General features: G+C 37.9%; 1 protein-coding gene across 1 annotated transcript; it reads right to left on the bottom strand.

Moving 5' to 3' along the window:
* KIF27 (kinesin family member 27) lies at positions 1-27,983 on the bottom strand. Its single transcript, XM_041397047.1, has 17 exons — positions 27,604-27,983; positions 25,391-25,591; positions 23,097-24,025; positions 16,046-16,189; positions 12,819-13,025; positions 12,119-12,294; positions 11,606-11,739; positions 10,913-11,068; positions 9,718-9,923; positions 8,634-8,831; positions 8,173-8,286; positions 7,016-7,192; positions 6,171-6,383; positions 4,971-5,177; positions 2,386-2,584; positions 1,774-1,938; positions 1-1,198 (listed from the first exon to the last, which is right to left on the bottom strand). Exons 1-16 carry the CDS (start codon positions 27,899-27,901, stop codon positions 1,793-1,795), a joined length of 3,705 nt encoding a protein of 1,234 aa, XP_041252981.1. The 5' UTR covers positions 27,902-27,983; the 3' UTR covers positions 1-1,198; positions 1,774-1,792.

Here is a 27,983-nt window from a genome sequence, read left to right as displayed (position 1 = left end):
TAAAGTACACTGACCAGACTGACAGAGTGGAAGTTTTCTGATACTTCAAAAATTACTTTTACTTGTAGTTAGTAAAGACATGAACTTTGTTAACAGCTGTTTTCACTTGAATTCATCAGAAGCAACTTCTGCTTCCTCTTGACTGGATAACAACACCCAGTACTGTTAACTAAAATGAAATGATCAGCAGATAAATACCTGAAAGTTACAACTTCTCTGAGCGCCTGACATAGGTAGGCACATGGTTTTATAGCATCAGCAACTCGCAGCATGAACATCATAAAAAGTTATCAGCACCTCACATTTTGCCCTTTATATTCAAAAAGTTCACCATCTACAAAAACATAGGAGGTACTTGCCATTACTGTAATCTGAGAAGGTGCTATTAATACAAGGCTCACCATTCTAACTTGTCATGTGTCCTAGTAAGCAGTCTAAAAACAACTGAACTATGACAAATATGAAATTATTAATATATTGAAAAACAATCAGCAACTACATTAGTACAACACACAAAAGACATTCAACAAATTTGACTGCAATATACAAACAGGATTTTATTATTTGTAAAGCCCAGTAACAAATTATGGTTTTATTGCATTGTATAGCAACATGTTTCATAATGTACTAAAAAGAAGAATAACTAAATGCAGAGTATCTCTTATAAAACTTGCAAATATATGCACTGGAAAAAGTTGGAAATTCACAGGGGTCTTCTCCCTTCCCACTGCTACAATTTGTCAAGGATAAGTGTTTGCCCACATAGACACATATCCTAAACTACATGCTTGTGTGTATACTAGACAGAGAATAGTCTTTCCCATGCTCATTTATTATCCAGTCTCTAGAATATTAATTTTAAAAGTTTGATAGTGTACTTCATAGTAATGAATGTGTAGGCTCATTATCTTGCCTCGAGGGAAAGGGCTGAGCCCTAATTCACTCTGGGAGTAGAGGTGTGTGATCAGCATCTCTCTGTATGAAGGCATGGCACTGAGTGGAAAGAAACAGAAGCATCCATTGGGAGGAAGAACCAGTCTTGCTGAACCTTGAAAAGAAACACCCACAGGCCAAGAAGGCTATATTGTGTATGTGAGATATTGTGGTGGCATTGAGAGGTATGAGACAACAGAAAACGGTGATGAAAGTGAACCTTCTTTTCTCCTCCATATGAATAGCTCTGTTGTACATCTGGATTCTGGCAAGAAGGACATGAAACAATTAAAAACTTATACTAACAGTTGGTTGCTGTGTTTTGTTTGTACAGTTGGTTGGGGTTTTTTTATGTCAAAGCACAGAGTCACAATAGAGACCACTTCTTTTCCCCTTCAAGTGTGTAAATGCTCTTTCAGCTTTAGTAAGTAAGTAGCTAAAATAAGTTAGTAACTGGAAGTGTGGCACTTTTCATTGACAATCTCCCAGAAACTTTTAAGAAATCAAATGCATGGCATATAACAAAGCTGTTAGTTACAATAGAATTCAGATGTTTTTAGAGAGCAAAATTTCTTTGCCTGAACCATAACAGTTTGAGGTTGTAGATGCTGAAATTGTTAGAATCCAGAGAAATTAGAACAAGAATTTAAACCATTGGCACACCACTGCTACAGCTAGTCTCTCACTAGAAACGGGGGTAGAGGTAGAATATATTCCTGAAGAACAGTTAATACAACAAAAATACAATATTTTACAGCTATCTGACATAGTTCTGTGTGTTCACCACTCTCCAAATGGTCTACTGACAATTGCATAAACATTATCAGATAATATGCTTACATTTACTGGATGACAATAATTATTCAGATGACTCTCCAAGAAGACCCTTCAATTTCCTCTTCAGCTCTCTGCTGGTTTTCTTATAGAAAAATAAATCTTTTTCCAGTTGCTGGATTTTTACTTCATACCCTTTCAGGGTTTCTGCAATACCTTCACTACTTTGTTCTACGAGAAATAAAATCAGTTTAAGAACCAGGTATCTGTGTCAAACATCAAGATGCCCAACTAGACAGAGTATCTTGATGGCATTTTGCTTGCAATGTACATGTTTTAACTAACATGAAATAAGATCAAAAAGGCTATGCCAATCCCACCTTTTAGTTGTAATAGTATTTAGATCAAGATCAACAGAACTGGTATCTTATGACTTTTCAATATCAGTAAACTCAATATGAAAATACAACAATTCTGATACTGCTTTAAAAATATTCTGTTTTGCATTCATACAGACACCATGTGTCTGTTCCTTGACATCTTACATAGCAATAGAATTAGTGACAGCCAAAATACATCTCTGAACCTTATTAGTTTTTTCTGTTGGAATACAGTATTTCTCTAATGAATGACCAAAGAAAATACTTGGTGTATAATCCCCGCCCAAGAAGAAAATACCTTTGAAATTATTCAATATAAACTGTATTTTTTTCTCATGTTCTTGGCGCTGGTGAGTCAGCTGCCTGTCACACTGCAACTTGATGTGTTCAAGTGCAGATTCTAATTCACGCATCATGTTTTTCTGGTGTATGGACTTCATTTCCTGTTCTTCAATCTGCACTTGTAATTTTCGTTCAGACTCACGCAGGCCAACAATCTTAGAAAGAAACACACTTTTTTTGATTTATCAAGCGGTTTTAAGAAAATCTTTTACCCTTCAGCCTAATAGATTAAAACATATAAAAACACTGGATCACTGCAAGTAATTAAGCTTATACTGGAAATAGACTTGCCACTGCTACAGGTTGACTCTTCAGAACTAAAATGCATACATTTTGATCACATGGACTAGTGGATATTTTAATACCCTATGCAAAATTTAAACTGAAAGAACATTGCTTTCCGGACTTCCAGCTTGCATCCCACAGACAACTCTTTTACAAAATTACTAAAGGTTCACCCAAGGTCACAAAGACACTATGTCATAATGCATTTAATATTTATGTTTCCAGATGTCAGTATGATTCCTAAGCACGTAGTTGCACACACTGCAAAGTATCAGTTTATACTGATGTCATGGTTTGATACTGGCTAAAAGCTGGGCACTCATGAAAATTATTCACTCATTTTCCCCTGTTATAGTTTAGCAGAGGAGGGGGAAAGAAAATCTAAAGGGTTCATGAGTTGAGATAAGGATTGGGAGGAAACACTCTAAGGGCAAAACAGGCTCAAATTTAAATGGTATAATGAAAAATTTATCAACAGAATTAAAAGAGGATAATGAGAATTAAAATAAAACTTTTAGAACACTCTTTTTCTGCCCCTCCTTCCTTCCCACTGACAGCACAGGAAGTCATGGTGTGAGAGTTTTGCTCAGTTTTTTCATTTGAAATCTTTCTTCAGTTCATGTAGGGAGAGGATTTTCTTTTGCTATGCTGTGGGGTCCTTCCTACAGGAGACAACTCTCTGTGAACTTTTCTAGTGTGGTTCTAATTTTCACGAGTAGCAGTCCCACCTGACCTCCTGTAACCTAAGTCCCTCCCACGATTAATGCAGTCTTCCCAAAACTGCATAGCGTGGGTCATTTTAGTTCACAGGGTGTAGTCTTTTAAAGATAAGCTGTGCTACTTTGAAAGCAAGGGCTCTCTTTCTCTATCTTCTCTCTCTGTTCAAGTTGCCCACTAAATTACAGCTTTTCATCATCTACTTACTCCAGCATGAGCACCTTTTCTCATGGGCTGTGAGTGGATCTCTGCATCCCCCATGCACTTCATGGAATTATGGGGAAAGTTTGTTGTATTATAGTCCTCACCATAGCTTGTAGAAGAATCTCAGCTCTGATGTTTGGAGCACCTCCTCTTCCTATAGAGGTTTTTCACTGACCTTAATGTCATCATATTGTTCTCCTCATGTGTCTTCACCTCCTTTTTTCTGGCTCAGTAGAAAATTGTTGTCTGCATGTTTGTTTGTTCTCAAGTTCTATCCATTGAAAAGTTCTTATAGGGTTTTACAGTGCTAAAAGGCTGATCTCATCTGGGCTCTGTATTGGGGAAATGCTCACCATGCCCCTCACTGTTGGCCCCCACATGGTCCGCACCACCGCCGTGCGGGCAGTGCCAGCCACTACAGTGCTGGCACCTCTCTTGATGCAGGGTGCTTGCAAGGAGACAGCACTACCGCTGTCCCTGCCCTTGGGCCCGCAGCACAGCTGGCTAAAAGCGGCCAAGCAGGCACAGATACCTGTGGATTGTGCCAAGATGGCTGGAAAAGAGAAGCTACCGCCACCACCCCTGCCTTTCTGTCTGTGGCATAGCAGGCTAGAAATGGTCAGGCAGGCACAGTTCACTGCTGGCCATGCTGAGGTGGCAGCAGCCACACAGCCATGGCAGCCACATGGCCTCCCAGTGCTCCCCCAGCCCTGGAAAAGAAAAACTGCGCGCGTTTTTTTCCTTTCTTAAATATGTCATCACAGAGTCATTACCAGCTTCTCTAATTGGGCCAGCAACACATCCATTGTCAGAGCCTTCAGAGATTGGCTCTGCTGAACAGAGTAGAAGCTTTGAGCAGCTTTCTCTCTCAGAAGCTGCTTCCTTGGCTTCCTCTGCCCCCTCTAAAAGCTAGGCTGTGTTAAACCAACACAACCAGAATTAGGGAAAATCACAATAGGAATAGCAGCCTGAGCTTTATGAAGCTTTCTGAAATTCTACAGTCAGGAAGAATTTGACTACAACACCACTATTTAAACATAGTTGTTTCTCCTTAAGTTAGCAACACAGAGCACTGGAACAGGACAAAGTAATTTCCAGATTTGTAGCATGTTTCTACCTAATCTATCAAAAGAAGATATACAAAGTTAACCCAAAGTATCCTATTTAAGTTAACATAAAAATTAAAAACAATTTAATAGCAGATCTTTGTAACCTGAAGATACATTAACCAAAAGCTTAAGCTTCTTAAATTTATTTTTATTTCTTGCCACTATCTCAGTATCTAGAATAGTAATAGAAAGTGGGATAAAATAGTATTCATTAGCCAAAACAAACCTTGTTGAAATAACTGATGATGATAGCTCTGAGCTCAGCAGCAGACAGGGAAACTAGTTTCCCTATTACATTATGCTTGCTCTGTGAAAGACTCTGAGAAGATGACCTAAGTAAGTGCTGGCGATTATGAATACTTTCATTCTTGTAATCAATTGCAGCTACAAGGGCTTCAATTCCTTCTTCTATCTGGAAAAGAATATGTTCTTCCTACAGAGAAACACGTGAGTGAGATCTTTACCAAAAAAGAATTAAAAAGCTCTGAATTAATCTTTCAAGACATCTTTAACTTCATTCTTAAAAGCAAAGCTAAACTTAATGGTAAGATGAACTAGTTGTAGCACAGACAGTGGAGTCGGGAAAACAAGAGGTAGAATGCAAATCCAGAGCATTTGTCCTTTCCTACCACAATACAGAGGTTGATCAGATGTCTCATAACAAAACTAGAAGTCATGTTTGTCTTTTTACCCTTCCCTCATCCTCACCACAGTTTGACTTCTACTGTTTTATTTTTGGTTTTTTTTTATGTACTAGTTTTCTGTTGGATTAATGAATTAATGAATCAGTCAGTAAGGGGTTTGGTGCCCATGACTTGTGTATGGAAGTGGCAGAAATGCCTGGCCTGAAGTACTGCCAACTTTGATGAGTGAGGCAAGTCTCTTCTCAAGACCTAAAAGTAATGTCTCCATTTTATATGAATTTATATTATCTTCAATATAATGATACTGATCAACTCCAAGTAAAGGGCCATCCATGTAATATGACTTATTTTCACTGTAGAACTATGTTTGCTTTTTTCAGAAGATTCTATGAAAAAAATCAAGGGGCATCATTATGTGAATACATCACTTGTTCTGTATCCTGATGTTAAAATACCTGCCTGTGATACCCTGATTAACTGATTAACACTGATACACACTGATTAACTTCTGGTTCCCTTACTTCTCATTATATTACTCTTAGACCAATAGAGTTTGGCAGGACACAAATCTGACTTACATTCCTGTGATCTTAAACTTCATTTACCAGTAAATTAATTGGTCCTATCATAGCAGTACTCTAAAATTGCTTTACAAAAGTATCCAACTTCTGCTCCTTATTTCTAGCTTACCTGATACTTGAAAACATTTTAGGTTCTTACTGGAATTCTATATTACCGAACAATACCTAAAACCTGTATTTAATTCAGAGGTGCTTACTTACTTCAGTTGACAACACTTCACCATCTTTCAGTTTCTCATCCATACTATTTCTCCTTCTGAGCAGTTGATCCCTTTCCATTTGGAGAGCCTGAATTTTTTCCAAAATGTCTGACTTGTCAGTGGTGCTGCCCTGAAGCTGCATACTTTTATCACACAGCTCCTGATCCAGCATACTTAAGCAGGTAGACAATTTCATACTATCTTTGTTCAAAGCCTAAAAAAAACCCACAGCAACCACAGATATAAAAATGAGATATTCCTTTCCAGTAAGAAAAAAGTAGGTGACACTGTCACGTTCTGAAGTGAAAAAATTTCTTGTTTCTTGTAATGGGACCTGATTTACTTTAAGTGGACAGATAGCATTTAAAAAAAAGTTTTACATGAAGTTTTCTACGTAATAAAAATTAAAGGCACTAGTCATTGTATGTAACAATGATACTTTGTATTCGCTCTTTCTACGGGAAAGTAAATATTGCAAAACATTTCCCTGCTGTGTTCTCTAGATAGCAGAAAGATTTAGTCATATTCATAAATAATATATCATAACTATCACATCATATCATATCATTTAATAATCTGCAAAAACAATTCCATAGTTCAGAATTGTTTGGTTTTGGGTTTTGTTTCATTGTTGCAATTTTGGGGAGAAAAAGTGAATTAAAATGATTATCTGTGTTAATTACAATTTAAATGTCAATTGGTCAAGCTACATAATATCTGCATCACAGGGGCGTAGACACAGGAGGCCCCTTGAGCCTCCCCAGCTATCTTATCTGCCCTCCCCCACCACCAGTCTTTCAGTTAGCCTTATGACTGTGGTGAGTTTTGTGGGTTTTTTTTAGTCACCTGGCTAGATCTCAGTTTCTTGATTTCCAGGTAGCTTTTCTCCTGCAATAATGCTTCTTTTTTTGCTACAATGGCTTCTCTTTTCTTTAAATCTTCTTCTAGCTCTGCTAACTGTTGGTGCTGTTGAAGAATTCTTTCCATTTCTTCATCCAGCCACTTCTTCTGCTCTTCTAATTTCTAAAGTTCCAAGAGAGACCCATAGAGCATTAACCAGGATATTTTGACTCAGAATGTTATGGTTATGTTTTACCTTTCTTCAGAATTACTGACAAAACTGTAGAAGACATTAACATTTCTAATGTCAGTATTAATTCTGCCCACAGAATCCTTACTCAGAATAATACAGAAACTGGACTGACTTAAAAGGGGCCTCAGCAATATTCCATTGCTATATCTCATATAAACAAACTTGTATCAGATGCAGCATCTTTTCTAAAAATTATATTTTTTAAAACTGTTTACATAAATAGATGTCATCTACATAAGCACAGCAACTAGGTTTAGATGGTACCACGAAAATTCAACTTGCCTATCCTCATTGTATTTTAGTGGCCCAAACCCAGCTCCCTGTTGGACCTGCAAGCATGGATATATTCCTGTTAAGGCTAAAATGTTTCCTTTATTTAACTTTTAAAATTTCTTTTCACCTTTAAAGGCATAGGGTAATTCATATTATTTCAGTGTCCACATCTGAAATATTGTAGGTGGCACTGCTACAATATTTGCATACTTTTCTAACCCTGTTATCAGCAACCAAAACCAGAAACCACTGTAGTTTATGTCAGAGTAGAAACCAAAACAAAATAAAACACCTGAAAAACCCATAGAACACTTAAAACACAGCACATCAAGGCCACCCTCAAACCTACTGGAAAACCAAATCTGCTGAATTCAGAGGTTTCTGAATCAGTATTTTTGACAAATTATATGGAAAAAAAAATAGAAGACACTAAAGGCCCTCCTTTCTTTCATTCAAAAAGAGTACAGTACAAGAGCTGCTAGGCTCTACTCCCAATTTTTGCTACAGGAAAAAAAAAGAAAAGACAAAACTATGATGGAATACTCTTCATACAAATAGTTTACGAAAACAGATGACTAGAGATGAAGAAAGATTTTTTTATTTTGGGGGTTGCACATATTTGGAATAGATTAACTACCTGTAGTTTCTGTGGAGTTCCCACTGAATTATTTTTCTTCTTTTTAAAAGCAGCAGTTTCTTTATCCTTAATTTTAAGGATCTTCTGTTGTTGCTCCATCTTAAGTTGAAGTTCCTTTGAACAAACATAAAGCACCATTCTTCCTACATCAGTCAAATACTTTTAATGTGAGAGTCCCCCGAAGATATAATCTGAAATACTGACTCTAAATTTATTTATAAAATTACAATTCAGAACTAGACACCAGGTAATAAAATGAAAAAAAAAAAAAGCTGAAAGAGAAAGGCAAAATGGAGATTAATGTAAAATGTTTATCAACAATTGCTTTGTTGCATTTTTCAAGAAACTCATTAAGGCATCATTGAAAATAAAGGAGAGCCTGGTAGTGTAGTTTATTGGGGAAGCAGGGGCAAAAATTATTTATCCTAATCTTTGTCATAGGGAAACAGGAAGATTCCTACTTTAATTTGTTGCTGGTCCTGCTGAAGCTCTGCTTCCAGTTGCTTCTTCTTTTCACTCTCCTCACACAGTCTCTTCTGTATCTGGGATTGCTGATGCTTCATCTGAGCCACTTTCTGCTCAAGTTCTCTTGCTTCTCTCTCCCTTTGGTTAGGTAATGAAGCCAAATTCTTGGTGTCTTGCTGCTTCTTCTGTAAGGTCTGAATGTTCATGACAAATTTCAGCTTAAGAGCAGGGAAACTTGTAACTAAAATATGACTCAGCTTCACTCTTTATTTCACTGAATTCTTAAGGCCTAACTTTTGCCCAAACAATCACTTGTTATTACTGTAGTTTTGAGCTATCTGGTGAAGCTGGCACAGGCAGAATTAAACATGAAAAGGTACAATTCATGCTTGGCAATACAGTAAAAGTACTAAAATCTAGCAGAAACCACAGTTCTAGAAAATTTGCAGAGACACAATGGTGTCTGAATGCTGGTGTCTGAATGCTGGTGGTCAGAATGCTGGTCCTGAGCTCAAGTCAATAAGCAAACTACCTCTTTCTGTATGGAACTTTTCTGACCTGTCATTCTAGGATCAAGAGGCACAGAGCACCTGAGCTGGCCGTATACAGAATACTAACTTAAGATATAGCAGAACTTAAAAATAGAAGGTTAGTGTCAAACAAATATGCTTGTGTTGGGCATATTGCAAGGCATCTTGCAACGATCTTGCAAGGAATCACAGGGATTTGCTTTGATCTACAATTTATATAGTATTTTCATAAAACATCAATTTTATTTATGGCAAGTAATAAATTTGTAATACCCTCTTTTGGATAAATTCCTCTATTGGACAATATATAATGCAGTGTGGAAATCTCATCTCTTCCAATACTTTCTTAGCCTCTTACAAACCAAGAAGGTATTTTATGTATCTAACCAAGTAGATGTTAACCAGCATTTTGAGTATAACAGTATTAAGTTTCCCACTAGCTACTTAAATCTGACCAGCTTCCAGCATGTAAAACAGGTAAGAATTTTACAGAGTGTTAAGGTTCAGTGAGACAGAGATTTGCAAATCTTAATAATCAGATCAGAAATACCTGCACTTTCAACTTAGCTGCCTCCATCTTCTTCTGGCACTCCTTCTGTAACATGACTTTCTCAGGAATATCTCTCAGCTCTTTACTGTCCAGCTCCTGAAGCTGCTTCTGCGTTTCAGCCAGTTCTCTTTTGGCCTGCTCAATTTCTTGCTCCAGTTTACTTATCTTCAAAGAATACTGCCTGCTTACAGACTGAGCATCCTTACCTTAAAGACAGTATATACAATAGTTTAAAACCACCATGATAATCAGTTGAAATGTAATACTCACTTCTGGAGCTGAAATATTACTTACTTTTTTCTGGCTAAGTCAGTAATTTCTGATACATTTTCCAACACTAAAGGAACCTGCAGTTCCCTTCTAAGTCTGAAATGGAGATAAACAGAGTCCTAAATCTGCACATTTCATGAGTCACCTCATGCTACCAAATAAAGTGTAATCTGAGTGCCAGAGTTAAATTCTTCTGCCTACTTTTGGCAAAATGGCTATCCTGTATTTCATAATTTTGTTGGTTTTTTTTTCCCAGAAATATATGCCATTTATTTATTACTCAACTTTCAGCTTAATAATTAGTATATGATCTTGGATTGTGTTTCTACTCTGTGACTTGTCCTGTTCGGGCAATCTGGGATGGCACAGAATCTTCCTCAGACCACCTCAAGAGAAGGTAAATGAAAGAGAAGAGTGTGATTAAAGGGGCTGAGGAAAGAGATCCTTCCTGTCATCACAAGGCTAGTTTCTCTACCAGGACAGATGTGCAAGGGATGTATGCTACCAGGGACACTGATTTTTTCTTTCATCCACTTCTGACTCCCATTTCTTTACTGTTATAGAATATAGAAGATACAATGATGTATCTTTTCTCCAATCCCAGACTCTATGGCACAAATACACATGTACAAAGAGATAGCACTGACCATACATTAAAAATTACACTACTTTTGAATAAAAGCAATAATCAACAAAGCACAAAAAATATTTAACAAACAGTCTTCATAGTAGAGTAGACAGTAATCAAAAATCACAGCAAGTAATTAGCAAAATCTATGGATTTTTAGGTTGTTAAAAGTATTCTTGTCTAAGATAATTCTGTAAAAACTAAGATATACAGGACTTTACATTTTCAATGCCTTTCCTTTGTTTCAGAACATCATAATTCCCTACAGTATCCAGTATTCCTACAGTAGCCAGTTACCTGTTCTTACTAACTCCTTAATAAGTTCCTCTTTCCTTTTGATATTAAGTGCAAGTTCTCTTATTTTTTGCTCAGACATAGCAAGTCTCAACTCTGAATTCTTTAACTTCTGCATGTTAAAAACATGGGATTTCTGGAGGCTGTCAATCTCTTCACCTTGAAAAAAACAAAGCAAAATACAGTTATAAAATCTGGAAGAGATGTTGTATCCAAAAGGTAGTGCTCTGCAATATTGACTGTGTGCAGTTCTTTCATATGAAGTGCAAGAATCAAAAAGAGAGAAGAATGCAGGGTATTCTTCCCTGCCATGTGTCTAAACAGGAAAAGAAAGGATGGTATGCACTTGCATTTCAGGACCCCAAGTCTGAAAAATATTCCAAAAACCACTTCAGTATTTTTGATAAGATAATAGCATCCATTTTCTTTCATTTAAGCAGTACTAAAGAGTTTTATGTGACTACCTTTTTGATAAGTGAACTGCTTTCTGGCTAGTAGGTATTACATAGAGGTTACTAACATCAGTTTCAGAATGGGAAAGAAAAACAGAAATTGGAAAACCTACATTGAATTATAACCAAAAAATACTTGTAACAAATGCACATATTTTGCTGGGAAAACTAATTACATGTGCTAGAGACATTATTGCATATTCTGATACTGTACTAAGATTTGCTCTAATGACTTCCATTATACCTGTAGTTGTGCCGGTTTGTAGCGCAGATTTATTGGACAAACCAGACTTGTCTCCTCGACGTTTCATGTCACTTACATCAGGAAGGAAGCATGGAGAAGAATGATTTTGTGTCCATGTTTGGTTTATAGAACACCTATGAAAGAACAATAAACATGCTACTCTCCAAATACACAGGGATTTCTTTTTCTTTAAGATCATGTAGATGATCTTAACAGAGAAGAAGCTCAAACTTACAAAAGCATTTATACCTTCTTCCTCATCCACACCACTCCCAAACACACCATCACCAAATCCCCCAGTCTTCATGGTAGATTCTTACTCACAAGCAAGGATGTGTAATCTTTGCTAAACCTACATATATTATAATTAATTTGCAGTATGCCCAGTTGGTCCCAGATATTTACTGTAAGTATCATTACAGATGGTCTCATATCATGGAAGGATTAGGCACTAATACTACCTTTACTATATATTTTTCTGTAACAAAAGTTAAAGAACAACAAAAAAATTACTTATATGAGGTTTTCTGTTCGCTGCCTGTATTGTCTTCCTCTTCATCACTCTGATCAGAGAGGTGGCAGTGAAGGACTTTATCTTGATCTTCTAACTTGCTCAGTATAATCTGCCTGCGAATATGGAATTCTGCCATTATCTGGGCCAGAGACAAGATGGGGGGGCTGGTATACCCCTGTCAAAAAGCACACAAAAATAGTGATGGGTAAAAATACTTGCAATAATTTAGCAATTCATTACTCATATTTTAAAAAATATTTCACCACCTGAGCTTGTAAGCAAAATCACACAGATTTTCCATAATAACTCTGAATACCTTTGTAACAAAACGTTTTGCAAGAGCTTCGAGGAGTCATCCAAACGTGAAAGAGGGCACTGATAGCAGTTCATTTTCCCACACACTCAACATATTGGTAAGAATAATAATTCATGTTTTATAATGATTCATACTTGAACTCTCAAAACCCCTAGGAAACCAGCTGGGGGTTGAAAACATGACAGCCACAGCACTAGTAGGTGGGAATTTTAAACTTAAATATTTTGGATAATTGTGGCATAAACAGATGTTACAAAACTAGTTTTTCAGTGGGAAGTTAAGCAGCAGTATCTGAGAAAGACATCATATGTTATCATGTCATGTCTAATCATTGTCCTATAATCATTACAAAGTAGAAGGGGGAAAATCTGGGTACACCTTACCTTTTGGATCTCTGTCTCTGAAGGCAGGTGAAGGGGGCGTAGCAGGTTTTTTGTGACTGGGACACTGTAGAGCCTCCTAGCAAATGCCATGACAGCTGGTCCATCTTCATAAGCACTTGGGAAATCTAAAGCTTTCACATCTGTAAACTTCTCTAATTTCAATTTTAGCTGATCAACGAGTATGTGCTGTTCCACCATTTTCTCAGTCTCATGGGAAAAAAAATAAAGCAAAAGCAAAACTAAGCTCTGTATCATATTCATGACTTCTAGTTCCTCACAAAGGCCATGAATCTTGTAAATCACCCACAGACCCTAAATTATCGTGCAGGGCACAGGCAAATTCTGCAACAAACTGAGAATTCTATGACATATCATCAGTCTCAGAGCCCCCTTTACTGGGCTGGTGAGTGAGACTTCCCACTCACCAGCCCAGTAAAGTTTAGACACATTTTTGTTCAGAAAGACCTACCCAGGTGTCCTGGGTTACAGAAAGAGTGCCAGTGTGGGGTGTAACAAAATTGAGTATTCTATACCATTTCTGGGAAACTGTTAATGATGGGTCGTTTGCAGTAGATGCCCAGTAGATGCCCAGCTGACACCTCAGGCTACAAGCTGGGTGTTAAATGAGATAAGGAGAAGAGCCAAACCATGTGAGGAGGGGAGTGTTTCTTTTTCCTCACAAATGACTCTGCAGTGCTAACTCCTTCTGGGGAAACACCAGCAGAGCCCCACTGATCCTGAAGGGGTCATCTCTGCCAATAAGCCATAATGGCTCAACAGCGCCACCATAATGGACAGCTGTAACAACTTAGACCAACAAGGATTCCCAAAAATATCCTATGACTTTCAGGATTACATCATTCCCATTGTGCAACTGTCCACTGTGGGAGAGGTGCTGAATACTCTCCCCTGAATCTGACCACTGGGTTCTTGGAACCCCCATCATGCCTGGACAGATCCAGACGAGGCCCAGAACTTCCACAGGACCACCACTTCTGACTGCAATCATGCCTTCAACAGGACTGCAATCACCACCTGACAGGACTGCAACCACCACCTCGGCCAACAGGATGCCAGGTTGTAATCTGAGTTTGTGGGTCTAAACCAGTTTTAATGTGTATCATTACATTTATTTTAACCTTTCTAAATTGTAACTCTGACCTGAAATCTCTCTGAAGGTAATTGTGTGAGTTTCTTTTTTCCCCACAGCACACCCGGTTTAGTTATGTTAGGCTATCCAGGCATCTAGTGAGAAGTGGATGACATAATTAGGAGCTCATGCTTGCTTATATAAAGCAAGCGTGTGTTTATGGAGAAATGAGAATTAAACAAATATTTTCAAATTAAACTTATGGTCTCAGTCTTATTACTTAAACATGTATATGGGCTTCCTCTTCCACTTTGTACAATTCCACTTTAAAGATTACTTGTATTAATAAACTAAACATGTACATGATCTCAGGTTCACTTGCTGCTTTTTCTTCCACCCAACCTCAGATTAGTTGATAATGCTAATTTGGAGAACTTATCTGCTTCTCTTACAGCATCCTCCATATATTGTTCAAAAGTACTGACATTATCTAAACTGATTCATCCATAAGGCCAAGATTATATCCATTTTCAACTCACTTTATTATTTTTGATTCTTTTTGAATATGGTTAGAATCTGGCCTAGCAACAACAGGGTAGTTGAATTATAGCTCATGATACATTCTGTATTCTTCTACTTTGAGTAACATATTTTTATTCATTCTTTATGTTGTTGTCTTAGATTGCAAGTTCCTTCCAAACACAATGCTTTACAAGTTGACATTGTGTTGGAATACAATACATATTATTCCTATGTAATAGAAAATAGAATACATGTATGAATATCATATTTGTTATCATTTTAGAAGAAGTAACAGCCAACTGATCCACCTTGAAGCTATTTGTCCCTGATACAATTGCACGTACAATGCCACAGTGTAACGCCCATTACATAAATACATAGGTGTGTAAACATTTATTACCTCCTACCTCATACCTGCTACTCTAGAAGTCCTTATTCTATCATGTACCATTAAATTACATATGCCTGTGAATACAATGTAAAATATTTGACAGAAGCACTTGCTTTACATTGTATGTTTTAAATAAAAGTGGCAGTTTAGTGAACTAAATGCCAAAATGGTGCCTGAAAGCTCTCAAGCTTTCCTCCTGTCTCTGATACTGAAAGAACCTTCTATCTACGCTGTGATAGCTACCTTGTATCCTCCAAAATTTATATAAGCATTATCACAGTATAAGTTGACACTATGGTGTGCAGGCTAAAAAAAAAAAATCTAGCCAGAAGTGACAGAAAAGAAAGTGACAGAAGGAAGAAAAAGATCATGACTAGTTTACTTACCTTGAATGCACTGACTCTCCCAAGTCATCAGAAAGGAAAAGGAAAAAGGAGAAAAAGTATAGTAAGGAGAAGAGCACTAGCTATCCATGTTTATGCTTTTCTCTTTTAAAAATTCATATAATAAATTATCTGTAATCTGCATGTCTGGCAACACCAGCAGAATATTAACTACTCTGTGTACAGTCTTCTCAACCTTGAAATGTTATGCACATACTAGCCACGGTAATTTCATTAGCAAATTCAAGATCTACAGAAAGAAAGAGGCAAGCAGCCTCTTTGTCATTACCTCACTTTCCACTGTGTCACTCAGTTTTCTCTAATGGTCAATGATCAGAAAGTCAGGATGGAATTCTGTCTTATAAAGATCAATTCTTCATAAAGCTATAACAAAATAAGTTTCTATACAACTTTTCAATTAAAGCATTCTACAGGATCCATATAGTCTTTTTCCAATTCTAAAGCATCTTTCAAAGTCTTTCAAATCCTAATCTATTAATTGTCCTGAAACTCCTTAACAATGATACAAATCTGGGGGAGAGGGTCGTGTGTTATGCTTCAGGAAGCATGGAGAGCATGAATGGTTCACTTCAAGTTATGCAGAAGGCTTCTGGCACAGCTAGGTTCATATACAGTCTCCAGGAATCACATTACTGTGCATAAATCTGTCCATATGCACTAGAAGAACCCAACTCATTCTGTGAAACAGCTCTAATTAAAACAAAATGTCCCCAATATTGACTGGTAATAAGTAAAAAAAAATTCTGAGGGACCTGTTGAATGCATTCACATGGTAGAAGGATGGCTCTATGCAGATAAATGTGTACCAGTGGAAAAGTACCTGCAATATTTGAGTTTCTTGAGCCTCCTTTAAAAATTCCTGTTGTTCTTTCTTTTCTTGTAGTAATGTCTTTATCTGATTCTGCAGTATCTGCATTTCATGATTCTGTTGGCTAAACAGTTCTTCATCCATGACTAGTACCTGCTAGATAATAAAAGAAAAGTTCAGCTGGGCAAAAGGGACATTATTATTCCTACAACTGGAATATTAATCAAAATAAAACCTCATTTATTGTTAAAAGACATGAACTGCAAAGTCTTGAGGTATGTATAGCAAATTTTGTAAGTGGTTATCTGCAGTTTCTAGCAGCTATTTCTTCACTTCACTGTTTCATCTATTGATTTTGTTCTGACAAGTTTTATTCTTCCTAAGGAGATAATGTACTCACAACCAAACCAAATTTATTGAAGTATATATTAAATTCAATTATTCTCTTTAGTATGTTGTTACATGTAGCTACAAGATCACAGCATCTTGTGATTAATATACTTCTCTAATGAAAACAATAAGAACAGCTGTCCTCAATCTGCAACTTGGATAACAGTTTAAAGATTAAAGAAAACACAAGAATGCTTGTTCATATGTTCTTGTGAATGAACTTATACTGATTTATGGAGACTTCCACAGGTTGTTAGTCTTCTAGAAGGCCTGCAGAAGCCAAAGACAAAGTATTGAAACATTACATCAACCCACAAACCCTCTCATTCCTGTTCTTCCTATTTTTTTCTACAAGAGTCCTGGTGGTGGACATATGAATGAGTTTGGGTGTTAGCTACAGTCTGGTACTTTAATATCATATAAGATAGCATTATCCAAGCAACAATAGCTGCTAGCAAAGAAATGTGTATGTACAGACAAGAATAGGTCCTCTACTAGATATTAAATCTGTCCATATGCAAACTCTGCTCTGGAGTCTGTAGCGTTTCATTTATTTTAGCCTTTCTCTAACCATCTCTTCCTGGCTGTGGATGGCATACTCCCTGTGGAAGGGAGTTTCAGCTAAGTTTAAGCTCAGCTTTTACACTCTTTTGAACCTGGGAAACAGAGGTTTAAAATAAGCCACAGAAGAAAATCAAGAAGGAATAAAAAAAAGCTGTGATTTAGATTGCTTGAGAACAAAGAAAAGACAAAATTCGTTTATGCAATCTATAGCTTTATCAGTTTGGTTGCAAACTTAAAAATGGGTTGATGTTACGAAATTCTAACTTATTGGAGCACTGCCTCCTTCCACACATGACAAACTCAAATTAGTTTTTCTGAGGTATTCATCTGGCATCAGAAGTTTACTCAGATTCCAACTGGTATACAGTTGTTTTAAGTAATAAAATTAATTTTGATTTGAGATGATTTTCACTGTACAATAACCTGCATTTCTTTTGTTTTGGTGTTCACAGTCAACATTTTAAGGCAGCACATCCAATATAAGTACTTCCTAAATGTATTATGGGAATGTTTCCAAAAAGAATTATTTATTTGATCATGTGTCAGTTCTGTTAGGAGGCATGCTCTCAGAAGGCTGAGAGCTCTTCTCTCCATAGGTCATCTCTAGGACTATTATCTGCTGTGAGAGAAACAGCTAATCAGCACTAGCGATATAACTGGATCCTCATGGGATATCTGTATGCTAAGACTCCCAGATGTTTTGAAATTTTCACCTTATTTGGAAAACCATAAAGAAGTATGATGCCAGTGAAAAGCAAAAGTTGTTGTTTAACACAAAAGCAAATGTTAGAAAGTGATTAGACAAAGAAATCTGCAAACTGTTTAGAAACTCTGTTAGCTAAAGGCATGGTAATGGAAAAGAAAATACAGGAGGTTTTATGAAACCATAGCTGAAGAAGTACAGTTTAGGGAATTGCTAAGAGATAAGAGATGAGACTGTAACTTTGTAATATTAGACAGACTAGCATATTACATACATAGTATTAGATAATATTAGACAACAGTTGCAAAACTTAGTCCCTGGGTTATCTGTAAATTCACTGATGTCTTTGAAAATACCTGTATTGTAATTATATCTATAATGCTTCTGACAGAGTAATATCTTCCCAGGATTCAAAACAATTTCTGGGTTCACAGGACAACTGCTGAGAGTATACAACTAAGTACATACTTCCAAAAGAAAGGAAAGTTCTCTTTCTCTCTCTCTCTTTCTCTCTTTCTCTTATTTTCCCCCTAACTAAGGGGAAAACTAACTTACCTAAATAAGTACACTCCCTCACTTCCAAGCCCCCAGTCCCAAGGAAGAGTAAAAGAAAGAAAACTGGTGGGTCAAGACAGAAATTGTTCAGTAAGTGAAGGTGAAGTGAAAGAACAGAGAAAATAACACAAGTAATGCAAAGGTAGTTAAATAATGCAAAACCAATCACTCTCTGCCTCCAAAGGGTAGACTGATGCTCATTAGCTCCTGCGCAAAAAGACAGCTAACATAACTAAATCCTCCTCCTAACCCTTTCAGTTTCTGAGTACATCATATGATGTGAAATATCTCTTTGGTTGACTTGGGTCATCTGCCTGGTTGTGCTCTTCCTGTCCCTGGGCACACCTTCTTATCTATTCACTGGAGTCACAGACAGATTCCTTCACTTGATGCTGTGCAAACACTCCACAGCAAGGCCCAAAACACTGGAGTTTTATCAGAATTGTACTAGTTAGAAATGTAAAACATAGCACCCTGCAAGCATTTATGAAGAAAATTAACTCCATCCTGGTCAGACGTAGTACAACCCCCACTTCAACACCATTTATGTCATGCTCAAGCCCCACACTATCAAATGCAACCTTATTAACCATCCTTTCTTCCCTTCTCATCCTTTGACTTATGCACAGATATCATTCCTTTAGTATATAGACCACTCCTGTAAAATACCCATAAAATGTCCACTGAGTTTATTTAGTCCATGATGTGGGTTCTGTCTGGTTACAGTGATCACTCAGGACAGTAGCCCAGGCTATGCCACAAGAATAGTTGTCTGATCCTAAAACAGACCAGCACAGTCCTTCTGTGGTGTCAGACACTGAAATGTTATCACAGCTTAAACATTGTAATAATGATTTTTTGCCTGTTATGGCAAAACTGTACAACAAAGCTGCATAACCAAAGCCCAAAGTGAATGTGTCTCCTGATTGAATCTCTGTGAGTTAAACAGACTAAGGCTATTCGAGAGAAGAAAAGTGAAAAAAAAAAAAGAAATTGGTTAAAGCACCTCAGGCCTGGGAAGTAAGGGATAAGGCTGGGAGAGCATTCACAGAAGAGCCAAGCCCAGCGGGTTCAGGGTGGCAGCATAGCCCCAGGCTTATCTGTTGCCAGGTTTGCAGAAACTCCCCCCCCCCACCAAAGAGTGGGGGAGGAGGGTTTCAAGTGCATGTGAAAACCTCTGGTCAGAGGCAGTGGATGCCCATCCTCTGCTATGCAGACTAGCTCAGCTGTGGGACCCCCCAACCCAGGAAAGTCAAATCTATGGGATATTCACATGAGGGGGAGCTAAGGGGGCGTCAAGGTTCATCAAAGGCCCTCTGAAGGGTTCCCGAGACTCTGTGCCAGAGGACTGTTCACGATACAAAATGATGCAACTGACCCAAAGTCTTTCAAGGGATAGTGTCAAACATGGCTCCCGCCTCAGGGGAGGCACCTGGACATTCCCACCTGGCCCAAATGTATACTAATCCATTGGATACTATGCTTTTGGCAGGGGACCCTCACCACCACAAGACCAGATGGAGATGACCTATGAGACATCATTAAGATCCATGGAGGGGTGGTATGTTTCTACTTAATCTGTCTTTGTCATTCTTCCTTTCCTTTTTCCTTTTCCTTTTCCTTTTCCTTTTCCTTTCCTTTCCTTTCCTTTCCTTTCCTTTCCTTTCCTTTCCTTTCCTTTCCTTTCCTTTCCTTTCCTTTCCTTTCCTTTCCTTTCCTTTCCTTTTCCATTTCCCTCTTTTATTGTTAAATAAAACATATCCATTTTTTGGTATTAACATAAAATCTTGTTTGGTTTTAATTTCATTTCAGAGACGAATCAAACCTCAGAATTCTTTCTGTTTTATTCACTGAGAGTTCTCTTTGCTCCTTTGTGATTAGACCAGATTGTAACAGATGGTAGAAGCATGGGGTTCAAACCCACAGAGCTGTAAGCCCACTGAATCAGTACCAGAAAGAGGAAGGGGTCTACTGCATCTCAGGAACTGGTTGACAGCAACTGGAACAGTAATCTTCCTGGAAGACCCTTTTAAACCACTGCCTCTTCCCCTTTTGTGTACAGACTGCTTTATGTGCAAAGTTCCAGGACCAAAATAGGTGCACTGCCCCACTTCTCATATACTTTTCACAGTCATACAGATAGAACTGTAGGGTGGGATTTGTCATGGGTCCATGGTTCCCTTTCCCTTAAGCAGAGGAATTCCTGGTCATGGTAGCCAGTATGCTGGCCTGACCAAGCAAGGGGGTAAAGAGATTATCTATATTATCTTTTGAGTTGCTAGACCTTGTGTAACAATCCTTCCACAGCTGAGATGCAGGCCCTTATCAAGGAGAGGGAATGAAGATTTTCAGTAAATCTTTAGGGCTGGCAAACCATTCTGTACAAAGTTGGTGCCACAGAGTCAGCCTAATTCAGCCTTACTAGGTTGCTGTCATATGATGTCTGTATGTTCTGTGTAGACTTCAGCTGCTCAGTTTGTGTGCATTGTACATTGTTTAGATCTTTCTAGGCTTGATTATTGTCCATGTCACTGAAGATCACCTCCACCACCCCTAATTCCCTCAAACATTAAATATATTCCTCTGTGACAGTCCACATGCCTCACTGGATGACAATATCTTCCTTAAGAGAGTACTTTGTCTTCATGCTCAATAGGACTCACCTCTGGAACCTGGATGTGGCTGACCCTCTTCCAATCCCTCTGTCAGTCCCACAATCCCTAGCAAAGAATCCCAGATGCTCTGCTCCCCTACCTTTTAGTTCCAGACTGTTAGCCCTACTATTCCAGCTCTGAAGCAACCAGATAGCAATTAGCTCATCTTGTCAGGCAAAATCTTTACACATTATCTTGCAGCTAGGTCATGGGTAGGGACCAGGTAGCTTCCGCTTCTCATGGTTTCTGTCTCTCCTTTCTGATCCTGCCATGGAACAGGTTGTCTATTCTGATTCTTCCTCTCTCCTCCTCTGAGCAGGAGCTGCTTCCTCTCTTATTAACTTGATCTCTGCTTCCACTGTTTCTCTACTACAAGATCAGCTATTATAGTTGAGGGTTCGGTCTCTGGTTTAGTGTCTCTGTGGCCTCAGACCAAGACATCTTCTCAGTTTCAGACCACCACAAGCCTGTTTGTGGGCTTTTAGACCAGACCCTCTTGCATTTCTAAGGGCACCAGATACTGACTTCATAGGCATGGGGCACATCCAACACAGCTATAGAAGTCACCTTCACTCCTTCAAATAATGTATTAGTTTGATGGGTTAATGAGCCTGTTCAGATACGAAATCACAAGCTGTCAGAGGCAGCAATGGCCCTGCCCAACTCCTCCCATACATACTGACACCCCAGGGATCAGTCACCTCAGAGCATGTTCCTGCCATGCTCAAACCATATGGTAACCCCAAATAGCTGTTTAACCTTATCAAAGGAGGGATCACAACACATCAGTATGAACAGTCTGATTACATAAGGATACAGAAGGAACTCAGAAGCCACTACATCAAGGCTATAAAAAACTGTCCTGGAGGAGAGGAAAGGATAGCTGCCACTTTTTCCCCTCTCTCCGCAAAATGTCTCTCAGAGAAGAAGAGGGGAAAAGTGTAGTTGCTGATTTTATCCATGAGGTGGTTCTTGGAGTACTGGGACATCCACAATGTAAGACCCAAGTACCAGATTAGGCTGATGGCCAGTGGTTTTGTCATAGCTCTCCCAAGCAAAGGAAAACAAAGTGATAAAGAGCAAACAAACCAGCAAAATCTGAAAATAGTCATTAATGATTCTTGGAGGCTGTTGTACAGCTAGAAACGAATCAAGCATCTAAATATTCAAGGACACATACAAATCAGCACCCAAAGCAAATATGACCTGCAACAGTCATTAAACATCGTAACAAAACAGGTATTAATAAGTTTATTCCAGCACACTATAATCAAATCTGTTATTATCTTGAAAGCCTTGAGCCACAAGTTGGGTTCCAAAATACACTGTTGTGCGTTACCCCAGTAGGAAGCTAAGCACATAGAGATATCTTTGCACTTCTCCCTACCCCCATCTCCCAGGAGGACAGAGGAAGAGCAAAGGGAAAGTGAAAGAAAGAAAATTTGTGAGTCAAGATAGAAACTGATCAGTAAGTGATGATGAAGTGAAAGAGAGAAAGAAAATAAAAGAGATTATGAAAAAGCTATCACCCACCACCTCCCAAGGCTGACAAATGCTCAGCCAGTTTTGGACAAAATACAGCTAAGTCTCCCTAAATCTCCTCCTCTCCCTTTTTATTGCTGAGCATCACATTATACGGTATGAAATCTCTCTGATTAGTTCAGGTCATCTGCTTTGTTTCATGTTTATAACTCCAACTATTCATGCATCCTCCAATCTATTTACTGGGGGGGCGGAGGCAGAAAAACAGAAGGCCTGCCTGTACAAAACACCATTTGGCAAGAGCAAAAACATTACTGTCTTATTACTATTGTATTGGTCACAAATCGAAAACACAGCACCCTCAGAGATGCTGTACAGAAAAGTAACTCCATCTCAGCCAGAAGACCTAGCATACTAGCATAGCTAACACCAAATATCTAACAGATAAAACAGCTCAGCCTGAATCATCTTGAAACTGACTAGAAAAATATAACATTACTTCACTTATCTTTGTTGTCACTGATTGTGTATTCAAACATCCATTACTAAACACCTATGTCCCAGAGATTACCCAAATTAAATTCTACAAAGCTGTGAATTAAATTAATTGTCAAATTAAGTGACAATTTTATCCATCTTTCAAAATACAGTTCAAATTTTGGCAGATTTTACTTTTTTACTTAGTCTTTTAAATAAACACCTTATAATTAAATACCTGGCATTTCTTTAGTTCCCTCTTCAGCTGAAGAATTGTAATGTGATGTGGTACTGGGCTGGTCTCAGTCCCTGTGTCAGTCTCCTGGATGGTGACAGCTTCCTTCCTTACTTTCTGTACCATAGTGATCCAGCTCTGCAACCTGTCCCGCTGACTTCTTCTTAAGCTAACATCATCATTCAAATCAACCAGAAAAGGTAAGGCTTCATCTACACAATTTCTGTAACTGAAATATTGAAACTGAAGGCGAGTGAGCTGCTCCTCAAGTGAATTGATACGGGCTTTTTCTTCATTTAAGTCATGTAAATGCTGATTATTGTCCTGCTGGCTCTGCAAAGCTTCCCGAAGCAATCTGATTTCAAGTTCCATTTCATCAATTCGCTCTTTTTCTGGGTTGTAATTTACTACTGGTTTATTTCTAATGTTTTTTGCTCTGTTGGCATATTTGAGGGAATTTAAAGATTCATCAAAGTCCATTGAGGATGGACTTATACATGTTATCATAACAGTCTTGGCATTTCCTCCAAGGGAATCTTTCAGAATACGAGTGATTTTAGCATCCCTGTATGGAATATGCACACTTTTCCTTTTCGGGTCTCCAAGGGCACTGATGACATTTCCCAAGGCCAAGAGACCACTATTGATCTGAACTGATTCTTTGAAGCGTTCACCAGTATTTCCAGTCTTTGCTACCCTTTCTGATCCTGCCAAATCCACAAAATGAAACTTTGAAGCGATCGGATCCTGTGCAGCATTCTGATACTCTGCGGACTGCTTCTGATGAATACTGATGGTAAAAATGGCATGAGATCGACTAGAGTGCTCATTCATCAGTGTTGTGCCTGTGTGACGAGCTGCATTGCCACTTTCCAGCAGGCTTATCACTTCATCTGCACATTCTACTTTGAATTCCTTAGCACCAACAATCACTTCAAACACCAAACCAGATGAAAGTAAGAATAATTTAATAAATTCTAAATAGCAATAGTTTACAATGGTAGTTCTTCAGCAATAGTTTACAGCAATAACTATAACAATGTATTAGAGAAACATACAAGCCTGCTATGGCTATAGCAGGTCATAGCATAGAAATAGAAGATACAATATGTGAAAAGCATGAGGTACAACACATCTGAAACCTGCAGATATTTAATGTCGGGGTCTATTGTGCCATAACATTTGAAACAGTACCTTAGACACAAGACACAACTCATTTACACATTGCACACTGCACATTATCTTTACAATTTACAGTGCAGTACTACCTAAAAAAAGTATGAGCAAAATCAGCTCAAATGATATTCTGCCAGTTTAAAAAAAAGCCTAAGAACTATAAAGTTTTTAGTAAAAATTATTCCAAGCCTGTACTACGAAAACAATTTCTATTCTGAATAGTGCAGATAGTTGGGCCTTTGGGACAGGTATCTTTTAGTAATCTAATAAAGTGTAAGTGTACTTCTACCAAGTACTCTTACTAATCATCTTTTTTATCATGTTTTTCTTTTAATGAGAAATGGAAAATGTTCTAGCACAATAAGCCTACTCTAACTGTACTGAAGAAAATAAATAATTTAAAATATATTGTGGGATCTTTGAAGCAATGATATTGTCTGCAAGGTTTGTGCTGAACTAGTGCTTTCTACCAGCCATAGACAAAAAATCCATGACAGCTTAATATAGCAGTTTAATAATACTAGAGTAAACACAACAATTAGAATATAAAGAAAAAAAATCCAAACCTAAAACAGGTTAGATACTTTCAGAATAAAATACCTCTGAAGTGGATTCTTCTAGCATTTTCATGGGGTGAACAGGATACCTACAGGGCAAGTGTTAATCTCAAAGCCTCTGAAAATATCTATTTCCCCTCCTCTCAATTAAGTGGTCTCTTCCACTCATTTCATTGTAAAAGGGGAGCATATATTTACAACATAATTGACTTAACAATTGTAATTTTGAAGGAAGAAGATATGGTTTAATCTTAAAATATTTATTCAAGTGAATAATCACACACTATTTTGTTTCTAGACAGAACTTTCAGAAACAATAATTGTGTTATTTACTTTACCATTGTGTTATTTACTTTACCATCCACATAATAGAACATCTATATTGCTCACAGGCATCTACACCCCAAACTGCTTCCAAAGAGCTAAACTGAGTTTATAATCTGAAACTTTAATTTTTTTTTCCTTTTATTCATTAGTAGTGAATAAGCACTTTCAAGAGAAAGCAAGAATAATTTGGACACAAACTGAAACCCAAAACACCAAACTTGAGAGCTGGAATCCTACCTGTATTTCCCTTCTCATCTTCTCGAATATGCAGATCCTTCACGGAGGTCTCCAAATCCAACAAATCTCGAAGTTCTTCCTTGTAAACCTCTATATAGGATACCTTCACATGGAAGTTAATATTACGATGTTCAGAAATATGATTAAATAATTCCTGAATAGCCCGTGGGATTATGCCCCTTTCATCCAGTGCAACTGATGCTAAAATATAAGCACAAATGTCACAGAGAACTGCATCATTCTGTCACATAAATTACAAAGACTGAAATTTGAGAGAAGCCTGTGATATTTAGTATGCAACACACTAAGGAATCTGAAGAGGTTGTTGTGCACAAGGATTTTTGTAAATTTTTTTGTGTGTGTGTCAGAAGTTTTGTTTGTGTCCAGTACTAGGATTCAAATTTAAGTTCTAAATGACATAATTTTATAGTGATGAAAGTTATGAAAAATATGGATTCTGCTTTAAAAATGTACTCCTCAGAGTACAGATTTCTTATTTATCCCTACTCAATATGGTTAGCAATGACATCTCAGTGATCTGAGAAACTATGAATTCTACTTATATAAAGCAAAATCATCAGTAACATAGTGAGACAAGATTTATGACCAACATGAACAATAATTTCCTATTTTTTCATAGACATGGAACACTGGTACCAAATTCTACTTTTTTAAAAAATATTCAGCATAGGACATTGTTTCCATTAATAATCTGTGCTCTTTATCCAAAACTATGGAAGACGTTTGCCTATGAGACAATACCAAGAATCTTTTCCACCAAAACACTAATGGGTTGTTCACATCTAACTATTAATTTTGTAAATATATTCATTAAACTAAAAGGCTGTAATTGCAAGACTATGATCAGCCTTAGACTGTGACATCCACTACCAAAACAATTTAGCTAGCAATAGTACTTATAGGAACATTGAATAACTACTAGTGAAGGGAATAGAAGTGAAGTTACAACAATAAGCAGAAGAGGCCAATGATATGAGGTTCAACAAAGACAAGTGCGGGGTCCTGCCCTTGCATCACAACAACCCCTGAAGCACTACAGGTTGGGTGGGACCAGAGTGGCTGGAAAGATGCTCAGCCAGAAGGGACCTGTGGGTGTTGGTTGACAGCAGCTGATCATGGCCTAGCCTGCGCCCAAGTGGCTGAGAAGGTCAATGGCATCCTGAGCAATACCAGCAGTAGTGTGGGCAGCAGGACCAGGGCAGTGATTGTCCCCCTGTGCTGGGCACTGCTGAGGTCACACCTCGAGTGCTGAGTTCAGTTCTGGGCCCGTCACTCTGAGAAGGACACTGGGGAGCTGGAGTGTGTCCAGAGAAGGGCAACAGAGCTGAGGTAGGGTCTGGAGCACGAGTCCTGTGAGGAGCAGCTGAGGGAGCTGGGGTTGTTTAAGCTGGAGAAAAACTCAGGATAGACTGTATTGCTCTCTACTACCACCTGACAGGAGGATGTAACTGGGGTGAGGGGGATCAGTCTCCTCTCCCATGTAAAAAGTGACAGGACAAGAAGAAATGACCTCAGGTTGCACCTGGGGAGGTTTAGATTGGATATCAGGAAAAATTTCTTCACTGGTGGTCAACCAGTGGAATGGGCATTGTTGTTGACCTGGAAATGCAGAGTTAATGGATGGACTTTAAGATCTTAGATGTCTTTTCCAACCTACATGGTTCTGTGATCCTACGATTCTAAATAAAAGGAAGATTCTACCAAGATATTTACAATACTCTATATACATTTGGAAAAATGAAATCATAAATTTCTGTGATGTCACAGAAATTTCTCTCAAAAGCCCCAAAAGAGCAAACAAATCTAACACAGAATGAGCAAGTAAACAATTAAGCGCCTAATGAAGACATTTTCAAGGCAAGATAAATGTAGTAAAAATTTTCAAAACCACTATATTTCAGAAAAAAAAAGTTCTAATATAAGTTGCATGTTAAAATGTGGAATATGAAAGAACACTTAACAAATTAGGTTTTTCTTATATATTTTTGGTATAGTCTAATTTATGGAGACGTTTTTAGAACTTTAATTATCATATAAACTTTGGAAGTTTTGGGGTTTTTTACTACAGGTTTTTGCCTTGGTCCTTAAAATTATGCAGCATTATCTGCTATGCAATAAATATTTAACTTGGAATAATGCACCCTTTAATGATTAAAAAAACTCCAAAAACCAAAAATCTTTCTATAACCTACCAATGTGGTCACCACCGATGGTGTAAGTCTTCCCAGAACCAGTCTGTCCATACGCAAACACTGTAGCATTGTATCCTTCAATCAGAGACACTAGAAGAGGCTTAATGCAAACAGCATAAACTTCTCCTTGGGTTGAGTTTTTGCCAAATACAAAATCAAAAGTGAAGACATGGTCCTTTCCAATGATAACTTGTTTAGCATTTGGGACTAATCTGACACACACTTGGTGGTTATGAAGTATTTCTTTGGAAAGTAGAGGTCTGACTCGGACTGCAACTTTAACTGGGATCTCCTCCATGCCAGACTCCACCCTAGTGCTCCACTCTCAGTATTCACATAGTCAAGAAGAAATCTGTTACCACAGCTCTGTTCACCTCTCT

This window comes from Onychostruthus taczanowskii, unplaced genomic scaffold, assembly GCF_017590055.1.
Source record: "Onychostruthus taczanowskii isolate IOZ18803 unplaced genomic scaffold, ASM1759005v1 scaffold134, whole genome shotgun sequence".
Taxonomy (NCBI): Eukaryota; Metazoa; Chordata; class Aves; order Passeriformes; family Passeridae; genus Onychostruthus; species Onychostruthus taczanowskii.
Note: the sequence above shows the minus strand (reverse complement) of the source record. Positions and strands in the feature narration are given on the sequence as shown.